Raw genomic sequence first — 12,304 nt, 5'->3', positions numbered from 1 at the left:
TGTGTGCTTAGTATTAGAATTACTACAAGGAGCCCTGGTGGTGCGGTGGTTAAGCACTTGACTACTAACCAAAAGGTCAGCAATTGGAACTCACCAGCTGCTCTATGAGAGAAAGCTGTGGCAGTCTGCTTCCATAAAGATTTACAGCCTTAGAAATTCAATGGGGCAGTTCTACTGTCCTGTAGGTCACTATGAGGTGGCAATGGGTGTGGTATTAGAACCTAGCATATAGCATGCACTCAAGTATTTTTGAATGAATGAATTAATATATAAATGAACAAATAGAGGCTGGGCACATTATAAAAGATTTTGATCCCTATGGCCAAATTAACATCTGTAATGTTTTTTCTAATTATACTGTAATAAAAAATGCATGAAAGTACCCATTTTCCAATGTCCTTTACAATGGTGAATTCTTAGTCTTTCTCATCTTTGCCAACCAGATAGATGGCAGGCGTGATTTTTTTTTTCTACTTTTGTTTTTTATTAAGATTTTATATATTTTTTCCATATCAACCCACAAATAAGAAGAGCCTTTATGCCTTTGAGTCTCTTTTATTAGAGAAAAAAAAAAAGTTTTTTTTTTTAAGCTCTACCCCCACCTTCATCCCAAGCCACAGGCAAAAGAAGTGAAACCACCATGACTGCTTGTGGGTAGTCGTAGTTTGCTTCCTGGTGCTGAGGAGAGGCCCGACTTCCTCCAGAAACTGGATAAAATCAGAATTCTGTTAGCAGGCAAACAGCAGGAGAGTGACTGTTGGGAGGCAGTCCTGATGTATTCCACAATACTGAATAAACACTTGATTGACTAACCAGTGACTTGGTTATCTTCTAAAATGGAGCAAAAATGATGTTTTCCAATACTTTTTATTATTGAAATATTTATGATCATTATTGAAAACTTGAAAAATACAAAGAGGTAGTAGAAAAACATAACCATGAGTTCTACCACCCAAGCCATTATTTTGATATTTACTATTTTTTCTTACCTGTTTTTTTTTTTCCTGGCCTTTTTGCTTTGTATATTTTTGTATAATTCTGATAACTCTGTATATGTTTGTAGCAGTCTTTTCATCTAAACCCATAGCAATAATTTTTCCTTTCCTTTTTTTTTTTTTAATGAACTGTGCACAATGTCATGCCTGCATGACTTTCCATGGACTTGGATAAGTCTCATACCATTTCCTCTTGTTGGATGTAAAGTTGTAATGCCTTGAGTATCTTAATGTATAAAACTTTTTCAGTTTTCAGGATTATTTTTATGGGATAAATTCCCAGAAGTGAAATTGTTGTGTCAAAGGGCATGAACATTTTTACTGCCAAGTTGTTTTTCAAAAGAATTGTCTGTTTACACTGCCAATAGTAATGTTTGCGAGTGGAACTGTTTTATGTCAATTAATTTGGATCATAAGGAAATGGGTCATCGACCTCATCCCCTTTGGACCTGTTACAGTTGGAACTTCATTCAGAATAAACACTAATAAAAGCTTAAATAACTTAGTGGATGTGGCTCAACAGTCTCCCGTGGCAGCTTATTGTGCATTTTAATAGTCTACATTTTTGGAGGTTTTTTTTTTTTTTTTGTCTTTTATTTCTTTCTCCCTTCTGCTGTTTTCCTCCTGGGTTTAAAACGTGTTTTCCTGGCTTTAGCTAAGCCTTAATACTTGTTTTGTCTTTGTTGATTAATGAGTATATTTGACCCCTGTTGTCTCCATTATACAGTCCACAGCAGTTTGTTTTTATGCAGCAGTTATTTTCCAATCTGTCACAAAACTGCCTTACCAAAGAGAGTTCATTATTGGCCCAAAGGGAAAGAATTTTAAGTGATAAAGTGAGTAGAGGTCTCTAAGAGAAGAAGGAGGAGAAATCCAGATTGTTAGAATGGCCAGAGAAATGGCAGAGCTCAAGGGGCAGAGTAATTAATAGTTGTTTATGAAAGGTAACCAGCAAAACCCGATTGTATCTTGAAATTATTAGATTGAAAATGGCTCCCATAGAGAGAGACTTGATGACTGGGTTTAGAAGAGTCAAATGTAGGTCCAGAAAAGCATGGTGCATGTTATTTTATGGCGTGGGTTGAAGCCCATTAGAAATTGGAGGTTATGAATATAGTCATAGAAAACCTAGCTCCTCTAAATGTGTATATGTAGGGAGAATAGGGGTGACTTCTAAATTGGAAAATTTATCTGTACAGATACTGAGCGTAAAGAATATCAAAATTCCATGTTACCAGAAAATGGTTTTCTATTCGTCTGTATAGAAGACTTTTTACTAGTCTCCCCCTACCTGTGCCGTGATCTCAATGAGATTTTCTTCAACTCACAAAGTTAACTAAAGTAGCAGAGGTCCAGGGAAGAGTTGGAACAAAGGAGATCTTGACTTCAAAAAAATAGGTCTGTCAAAACAAATAGGACCCTTCTGTTGCAGGGATTCATCTATTCAGTTGAGCCGTTCTCAAGGGGAACGCCTTGTTGTATAACCCCGCTCTTCCAACCCTGTCACACCTTTCTTACAGGAGAAGGGCAAGGAATTAGCCCCAGAGAGAAGTGGAAAAAAAAAGCCTAAGTAGCCGTAGTGAAATAATTAGTAATGATGACTCAGAATCATAGCGTGCAACATCTAGGGCAGACTTTAAAGATCTCTTTGTTTTGTGAATTTGTGGATGAGGAAAGCCCAACGCAAAGATTCAATTTACTTTTACCTTGGTCCATCAGTTCCTAGTAAAGCTGGGCCTGAAACCCAGATGTCTTACTCTCTGGTTCAGTACCCTTTGTACTGTTATGTGCTTCCTTGCCAGTTTGAGGTGCCTTGAGGATAATTCTTCTATTCTTACACATTACTGCAAAGACTTGAGCCAAAACAGTTCCAGAGAAACTACTCTCAAAGCAGAGGGTCATATTAATTGTAAAGAAATTTGGATTACCTTGTTTAAGACATGTTCTGTTTTAGTTATTGAAAAATGTTCAGAAGAAACTTGGTTTGGTCCCTTCCAGAAGCCTCTGAGGCAATAGCCTTTCAGCTGGAAAGGTGACTCTGGAGAGGGGGGTTGGGGTAAGCGCAGGTGGAACAACTTAAAGAATCTCCTTTTTGAGTCTTCAAAACTAGTTGTAAAGAATATATGGTGTCTCAAAACTCTGAGGGTTCTTAATCCTTTGTTGGAAGGAAGTTAGCAGTTGTCAGTCTTTATAGAATGGCGGAGGACCACCTGTGCAGGGTTATGGAAGGGTCTTGGGTGAGTCCCTGGGACCAGAAGAGGACTGGTGCCTTCCTGGTTACACCCTCCATACTAAAAACAGAAAACAACAATAAGAAAAAAAATAGGATAAATATAAATTGAACTTACTTAATGAAAGTAGTATCTGTTTTGTACTCAGGGTGTACAAATGGAGGTAGAAGGCAACCAGTATCTTGAGGTTCTTTAATGTTATCCGTAGCCTGTCTATAGCTGTGAGATTTAGTAACTAAAAGTCCCCATGTTAAGTGAATTTGTAGTTGTAGAATTTATAACAAGATGGAGAAAAGAAATTGAGAGACTTGGGTCAAAAATATACTTAAGAAATCCCTTCTAGATTTACTTTAAATATACTCAAGCCAATGAAGAGAGAACACTAAATGAAGATCGTGGTGACATTGTCCATGTTTTCAGTTAATCATAATTGGTACTGTATTTTTCATTTCCATTTGCCATCCTGTGTTCACAGGAAAACTTTTAGCAGCTTACTTCTTTTTCCATGACATGCTTGTTAATTTATTTGCCTTTATGAAAATAATACTCATATGAAGACATGTTTTCCTGCCTAACTTAAACCATACACCCATTATCTTTCTTATTTTATGATTGATAACTGTTTCCCTCATCTCTGCCATATTTTGCCTTGGTCATCATAATGCAGATATATTGTATGATTGTACCCTCCTCACTCCAAAAAAGAAATGAAAAAAGAAAGAAATCACTTTGGTAACATTTGTATTTCATTAAGTTTAGCATATATGGTTAGTTGTTTCTCAGACTCCTTCTTCAATATCTCAAAAATCTACCCCAAAAGCTTCGCACCAGAGAAGCCCATCTTTCCCCATTCTCATTTTTCCTCAACTTCAGCAATTCAGTTCTAAGGCAAAATTTATATTCTTCCTCTCCCTTCATTTCTTTGGAGTCTTTAAAACCTCTCCTGCTTGTTTGCCACCTGCTTTATCTTCTGTTACTCCTTAAAAGTCATCCCTATGTAGTGTGTATGTGTGTGTGTGTTTTTTTTTCTTCCCAATATAGATTCTCATGGTTTGCATGGAGATACTGAGAAGTAAGTTCACATGGACTCAAAATTTACACAAAGAAGTATTACATTTCTGCACAATGGATTGTGGGAATGGATTTTGTGTAAAGCCCTTCTCAGCTGTTTTCCCCTATAGCAAATCTACCCATTGGCTTGAGCTCCTGTAGGTAGTTTCTACCATTCTTCACCTGGAGTCAGGTACCACATTATGATAATGACTTTACAAGTGTATAGTACCTTACGTTTTTCAAAATGTTTTAATTGACCTTCATGAACTCTGAAGTGCTGTTAGGCTTAAGAGGGCTTCATTTGCCTCAGATTTAAGTTAATGCTGTTTTGTCTCTGTCTGGTTGTACACAGGTTACTCTGGCCAGGACTTTGACTGGGCAGATTATCACAAGCAGCACGGGGCAGAAGCAGCACCTCCCTTCTGCTTCAGAAATGTAAGATGCTTATTTCTTACTTTTCTTTTTTAAATTTTATTATAGAGGTTCACCATAGATTTTGTAAGCTGCTTTCTATTTGTTGAGCAAGGTTAGAGAACTACATTGTGATGGAGAATCATAAAACTTCTACAGATTTTGAAAAGCCCTATTTCATTTCCCTGCTTGTATATTAGTTAGGTTGATGCTAGGCTTTGGTAACAGATCAACTAATTAGCATACAGTAGCTCAAACAGGTGGTAAGTTTATTTCTCACTTATGGAAGGGTCCCGGATATTCCTAACTGGGTAGCTCTTCTCATTATGCTGAGTCAGATACATGGGTTCTATCCATATTTGGCTTTATCCTTTGAATCTAGTCAACATATAGGAAAAGAGATTGTGGAGAAGGTGACCCTAGTTCTAAAAATTAAAGCCTGGTATGGACACCTTCCATTGGTGAGAACCAGCCACTTGGCTATGCCATGCTACAAGTGAGACTAGGAAATGTATTCTGTCTGGGCAGCTGTTTCCCAGCCACTGTTCTATACTTTGGAAAAATGAGGACAACTAGCCATCTTTGCCACCATGAGATATGCATTTGCTGTGTGGTATAATATTAATAAGCCCATTGATAGGAGATTCTCTGCTCCTGAGGTATATTCTTAAAATATGATCTTAAATTTTTGTCTTTAAGTGCTTTGTAGGTTGCTAGCCAAACAGTTTTGTCTGTTGCTTACTTAAAGCTGTTAACCTTTTTCAAATAGAGCTCATTGGTATAGTAATGGAATTTTTGTGGTATGTAAAATAGCAATGTGTGTGTGTATGTCTGTACACATGTGTACTTGCATAGTTGTAGGATGTGGTTGTATAAAGTATTTTATAAAATCATTCATTTAAACTTCTTCATCCCTAGGAACTACAAAAAGAGATATGAATTGTTATCCTTGTTTTAAGAATGAGGTATAAATGTTAGCTTAATATGCCAAGCATGCATTTAATAATGAAAATTAATTCCTTATGGGATAAAAAAAAATGCAGCCCTCTACTTGGGGCCTGTAGTTACAACAGTGTAAAATGCTCCCAAATCAAATACTTGTTTTCTAAATGTGCTTCAGTAACTGCTGATTTGTTGGCACTCCACCCATAATTTGTAGTGCAGGGATAACAGAATAAGAGAACTGAGAGGTATAAAGGGTTGGCCTAGTAGAGAAACTCAGTACTGAGCAAAAGTCAAAATCAGATTTTGGAGAATGAAGTAGGTTGATTTTTCAGTCAATGTGTACTCGTAAATGAAGAAACAAACCAGTGGCGAAGATGGAAATTCAGGGGTCTTTCAATCATTGGATGACATTGCCTTTCCACGAGAGTAGTTTCTCTGTAGCACTGAACTGTAGGTGTGTGTTTAGGTGACCTGTGGGGACAGCTGTGTAACCAGACCATCAAGAGGATAGTAGCTGCTTAGCTCTTAAGGCTTATTAAGTCCAGTGGATTCTTATTTGACTTTTCACCATGTAGACATTACCTGTCACAGAATCTACTGGCCTCAGTGACTTTCATTTAGGACCATGGAAACACTGTCACACCCCAAAACCCCTTTGAGGTTGTGCTTTCTACCTGACAAGAATAATATTCCTTCCCTAACTCTCTAGCCTTGAGCAGAAAATTCTCACAACTCCTCCTAGTTCTGTACTTAGGGAGCTAGCTGTTTCCTCTGTGACAACCATAGCTCCACTAAGGCATCTTTTTATCTGTCCTCTCCTCACGTTCGTCCAGCAGTTGTCCAAATGCATTTTAATAGTGAAGCAAGTAGCCACATCACCAGGTAACCTGTGAGCTTTCAGGGTTTAGCTGTCAAGATTAAATTTGCTTTAATGACTTTGCTGGTGTATTCATTAGGAATGCATTTGTTAGGCATATGCCCCCTTTTGTTTCTGGCTCCCTGTTTATTTAATAGACAGGATTGTTATCTGCCCATTGGCATATGCATTGTATTACTGGTGAGTTTGTTAGCTTGCTACAAGTGCTCTTTAATGGAATGCTTATTATGCATTCATTTTTTAATCACACATCTCCTGTGTAGCAGAAGAGAGCTAGTATGGAAATGGATGCATGGAAGACATTTCCCCGGGGATGTTTAACAATCAAAGGCAGTTATGAAATGGATTGACATAGCCAAATGCTTAGTAAAATAAACTCACAAGTAACAGTTTTGCTATTGATCCTTTATAAATTACCCTCAAGCAGGGAGCTGAAACGAAAATAGGTTATGTGGTTGTAGCTTTCCCTTATTAAGTAGGATAAAATGCACTTTAACTCACTTAGAGGTTTTTCAGGCAGCCTGTCGAGCTCTATTATCAGAAAGAAGCTCAATACATAATAAGTGTGGATGAGGTAGGATGACTTGCAGAAAAATAGCCCACCTAGGATATCCTGATTCCTATTTCCAAAGTAACATAAAGGAAAGGAAGAAATTGATTTCTTAATATATATTGGATAATTGTGCTCTGGTTATATAAAGACATAATTGCAGTTTTTACTTTATATAAAAAGACACATAAATGTGTATTACCTTAGTCTCTTTCTACGAATTACATAAAGATGTAGTCTCAGTTACTTACAGGAACACGTTTATCTCGATTTGTGTATTTCAAAACAGAGATATTTGTATAGCATTGTAACTTGTCTGATTATAATTTATAGTAGTTGATGCTTTTTTAAATTTAAAATAATATTAAGGGGGAGAGTTTTGCTTCTAATATTGACTGAGTAAGCTCGTACTGACCTGATCCTACCATAGACAGGAGCTATAAACTCTGGACAAAATACTAAAAACAACTCTCTGAGGGTGGAAACCCTGGTGGTGTAGTGGTTAAGTGCTGCTAACCAAAAGGTCAGCAGTTTCAATCCACCAGGCGCTCCTTGGAAATTCTAGGTGGCAGTTCTACTCTGTCCTATAGGGTCACTATGAATCAGAATCGACTGGACGGCAATGGGTTATGGGTTATCTGAGGGTACTAGACAATGAACAAAAAGCAGCCAGATTCTCAAGGGGAGCAGACTCTTTGAAGAAAGCAATAGCATGGGGTGATTGTCCTGCCCCCTCTCCCCTCAGGCTTCTAGCCTTAGGGCAGCCACAGTTGATACCACGTGGGGTGGGTAAAACAGTGATTGAAATTTCACAGTCTTAGCCTGATGAACTAGGTAACTGAAAGTAGGTAACCACAGCCGCTGGAAAGTTAGGGGAAATTCTCAGAAAGGAGAGAGGTAGAGAAGGGAACCACAAATTCCCGTGCATGTGCCAGGCAGCCCAGATGAGGGCACAATAACTAAATTGAGATTTGAGCTGTTGCTCAAGAGTCAGAGTTTGTATATTGAGTCCAACGAAGTTAATTTCTTGTTAAAATAGAAACATAAAGACTCTTGGGAGGCCTATAACACAACCCAGAGTCTCTACAAAAGCATTAAAAATGTCCAGATTACAATCCAAAATTGCTCAATATATGAAGAAATAGAAAAACATGATCCATTCTCAATAGAAAAGATAATTAATAGATACCAAACCCACGATGACCCAGATTAGAATTTGCAGACAATTTTAAAGCCCCTGTTACAACTAAGCTTGGTGAGGTTACGCAGAGTTTTCAAGTGTGATTCCCAGACCAGCAGTTTCAGCATTACCTGAGAACTTGTTGGAAATACAAATTGTACGGCTCCACCCAGGTGAACTGAAACAGAAACTCTGGGGGTGAGATCCAGCAGTCTGTTTTTAAAAGGCACTCCAGGTGATTCTGATGTACCCTAAAGTTTGAGAGTCATTGATGTAAAGATGCGTTTAATGATGCATCATTCATTGACTAAAAAGATAGAAAATTACAGAAGAGAAGTAACTAAAAAGACAAATTCTAGAACTGAGAAATAACAACATCTGAAATAAGCAAATTCATTGGAAGGGCTTAACGGCAGAATGGAGATGACAGAGCAAAGAGTCAGTGACCTTAAAATAGAAATTATCCAATCTGAAGAACAGAGAGAAGAAAGATTGGGGGAAAAATGATGAACAGAGCCTCGGGAATCTGAGGGACAATATAGTGTGTATTGGAGACCCAGAGAACTGGCAAGAGAAACTGATGCAGAAAAAAGTATATGAAGAGGTAGTGGCCAAAAAGTACCCAAAATAGCTAGCTGAAAGACCTAAATTTAGGCATTCAGGAATCTTAGTGAATTCCAAGCAGCGTAAATACGGAGAAACTCAGCATAGTCAAATTGTTGAAAACCAAATATAAAGAGAAAAATCTTGAAAGCAGATACTTCAGTAAAAAAGATACATGGATGACAAAGAAACACATGAAAAGGTGCTCAACACTCTTAGTTATTAGGGAAAATGCAAATTAAAACCACAATGAGATACTACTACACACCTGTTTAAAAAAAAAATTGCTAAAATAAAAATTATAGACAATACTCAATACCGAGCACTGGAGAGAATGCATAACACCTGGAACTCTCACACATTGCTGGTGGGAATGAAAAATGGTATCACCACTTTGGAAAAGAGTCTAGCAGTTTCTTAGAAAGTTAAATATACATTTACTGTATGATCCACCAATCTCATATCTAGATAAATGAAGAGTTATGCTCACACAAAAATTTGTACATGAATGTTTATAGTGGCATAATTCATAATCACCCCAAACTGGAAACAGCTGAAATCTTCTTCAAGTGGTTAATGGAAGGACAAGCTGTGCTGCATCTATATACTAGAACGCTGCTTAGGAGTAAAACAGAGTAAACTGGTGATACATGCATAAACATGGATGTATTTCAGTGCGTTATGCTCTAGAAAAGAAGCCAGATTCAAAAGATATATATTGTATGATTCCATTTATATGACATACTGGGAAGGACAAAATTTTGGGAGGGAAAAAAAGATCAGTGGTTGACAGGGATTGAGGGTCAGAGGAACTGATTGTTAAGTATCATTGCAAGTATATTTTTAAGGGTAAAGGAACTGTTCTGTCTTGATTGTGGTTATGGCTACATGACTGTGTGCTACTCAGCTGTATGCATTTGTCTAATGGTTCTAACCTCATAGAACTGGACACTAAAAACAATGAATTTTACTATATGTGTTTTTTTTAAAAATGAACTAAAAAGGAAATAAAAACAAACAAGGGTAAAATAAAAACAATTTCAGATAAAAGAAAACCAGGGACATTCATCACCAGCAGATCTGCACTGTAAGAAATACGAAGAACATTTTTCAGATTGAAGAAACATGATGACAGATGGAAACTTGAATCTACCTACTTTAATACCCTCAAATATGCCCGGGTATGATTCTAGCGAGGAATATAGGAAAGTAGAAGAAATTTTTGTCCTTCAGTGAGTCCATAGAAGTAAGGGTGCGTATGGAACTGGAAAAAGGGAGACTGGATTCATTTGTATTTTCATTCTCACAGTCATTTAACAAATATTATTAGGTACCTACTGTATACCAACCATAGCTGTTCTTTGAGATAGACACAGGTAGGTAAGTAGGTAGGTACATAGGTAAGAAGGAAGGATAGAAGGAAAAACATGGTTTTTTACTCATGAATGGTAGGAAAAACAGAACAGGTAAACAAGTCTGTCTTTTTTATAAATAAGAAATATGTGCATACACGTGCATGTGTATACTTTGTTTCTTCCTCTGGCCAGCCCTATGGCTCCAAAATATCACGCTGTGAATTCTACTGGCTCAATGTTAGTCCTGTTTCTCTTTCAGACATTATTAAGTAGGGGTTTCTCAAAGAACATGAAACTCGAAGCTGTAAACCCCACGAATCCAGGAGAACTCTGCGTGGCCTCTGTCGTCAGTGTGAAGGGGAGGTTAATGTGGCTTCACCTGGAAGGTATGCACAATTAGTAGTAATTCTGAAGAACTGGAGTCTCCATCAGAAAATGGCAGAGTGTCTAAGAATTCAGCACTTCTCAGAAGTGCCCCTTTTGCCTACCTTTTATTTAAACAGATCTTAAATTATTCAGTGTTCTTAAATAAGTGAAACTAATCAAATATAAATTCATTCAGAGGCTCTCATCTTAACTAATAATTTCATCAAATGAGATGCTGGAGCAATAATTATGTTTGGAACACAGTGGTCTTTTTACATCTGTGATCGTAAAAGCTAAAGCCACAATTAAATTAATATGAGTCACTTAAACTCGTATTTGAGGTCTTGGTTATTATGAGGATACAATTATATATTTGCATTTTAATGTGAGTCATTCCCTTTATTTCTTCTGTAGATGTTTCATTTTTTTCACAAAATAGTAACTGGAGAATGGCTTTCTCTCCAAATATAGAATAAACAGGATTTAGACTTGTTTTTTCGGTGATGTTTAAGTTGTTCTTTACAGCTGCAGTTTATTTAAAAGTGAACAGATAATACACAGAACAATGTATCTTTGTGAACAGAACCTTATCAGCTTTTGGATTTAGGTAAAGGACCATGTTTTCCAGATGTACTTTCAACCAGAAATAATTACAATTGATTGGCTCTCTAAGGTTTTTCCAGCTTTCCATGATTTATAATTGTTTGTTTTTGATTTCATAATGTTCAATAGTTATTTTAAGCATATATAGAAAATAAGAAAAAAGACTTAGATGTGAATAATAAAATAATGTTGGCTCTCCCAATCCATAGTTTAAAGCCTATGACATACTCGTACAACCATTGGTATAGAAAGTTTGGAAGGTCATAAAATTGTTGCTAATAACTTGTCCAACCTTATTTCCCCAGTAAGCAAGTTTAAAAAGCAGTGGAAGTGTTTTGTTAGGCCTATTGTCTCATAAATATTGTACTCCAAGAGGTTTGAAAAGGTAGGGAACAGTAATTTTACAAATGTCATTTGCGTTGTTAATTCCCAAGAAATAGTTTAAAACATTACTGTGGCTTAAGGTTTCAAAATCAATTTAAAATAAATGGAAAGTCTCAAAAAGCTGAGTACTCGGTTAGTGAATTTTTAAGTAGAGTGGGCTCTAGTTAGAATTAACCAAAATGTAGAGACAGGCAAAGTGGTGGTATTTCTGCAGTTACAGGAATAGAACATGACTTTAGCAAAGCTGAGTGAGTGGCTCCTGGAAAACAAGATCTCTTCTGTAATTCCTAATCACTAAATTTAACTGGGTATCTAACATGGTGCTGTGCCATAGTACAAGATTACAGTCTTATTTACATTATTGACTTGAAAACACAAATGAAGCCCATGTTTTGTCATTATTATTTAGCACATTATGGTTAAAATTCTCTGACAGTCATTATTTATTTAGCGGTTTGTACTTTCAGAGTGCTTGACAGCTGTTAATTACCTAACACAGACAGCAGTAAAAGTGTCCTGATTTTTATAGGTGAAGAAACTAGCTGAGCCATTAAGATATGCCTGGGGTTCAGTTTCATTGCGTCTGACATCTTCTGTTACTGAATTTGCCAGACCCCACAGCGTCCCATTCTTTAAAAGAACGATGCTCAACGTTTTCTGCATATTTAATTTTCTTGGTAGTAGTTGCTCGTTTTGCTGGTCTTCTTTGGCATATAAATTTTTGGTTTCATCACAAAGAAATGTAAGTTGC

The 12,304-nt window shown here is 36.9% G+C and overlaps 1 protein-coding gene across 9 annotated transcripts in view; it reads left to right on the top strand.

Annotated features, from left to right (window-relative positions):
* The window catches only part of SFMBT2 (Scm like with four mbt domains 2), a 265,533-nt gene that overhangs the window by 190,490 nt on the left and 62,739 nt on the right, over positions 1 to 12,304 (top strand). For all 9 annotated transcript variants that reach the window (XM_023548945.2, XM_023548940.2, XM_023548942.2 and 6 more), the window contains 2 exons: positions 4,632 to 4,714; positions 10,460 to 10,586. In XM_023548945.2, coding sequence (XP_023404713.1) covers positions 4,632 to 4,714; positions 10,460 to 10,586 — 210 coding nt within the window. The remainder of the gene's footprint in view (positions 1 to 4,631; positions 4,715 to 10,459; positions 10,587 to 12,304) is intronic.

This window comes from Loxodonta africana, chromosome 4 (genome assembly GCF_030014295.1).
Source record: "Loxodonta africana isolate mLoxAfr1 chromosome 4, mLoxAfr1.hap2, whole genome shotgun sequence".
In the NCBI taxonomy this organism is placed as follows: domain Eukaryota; kingdom Metazoa; phylum Chordata; class Mammalia; order Proboscidea; family Elephantidae; genus Loxodonta; species Loxodonta africana.
The sequence above is the reverse complement of the archived record's forward strand: the minus strand, read 5'-3'. Positions and strand labels throughout refer to the sequence as shown.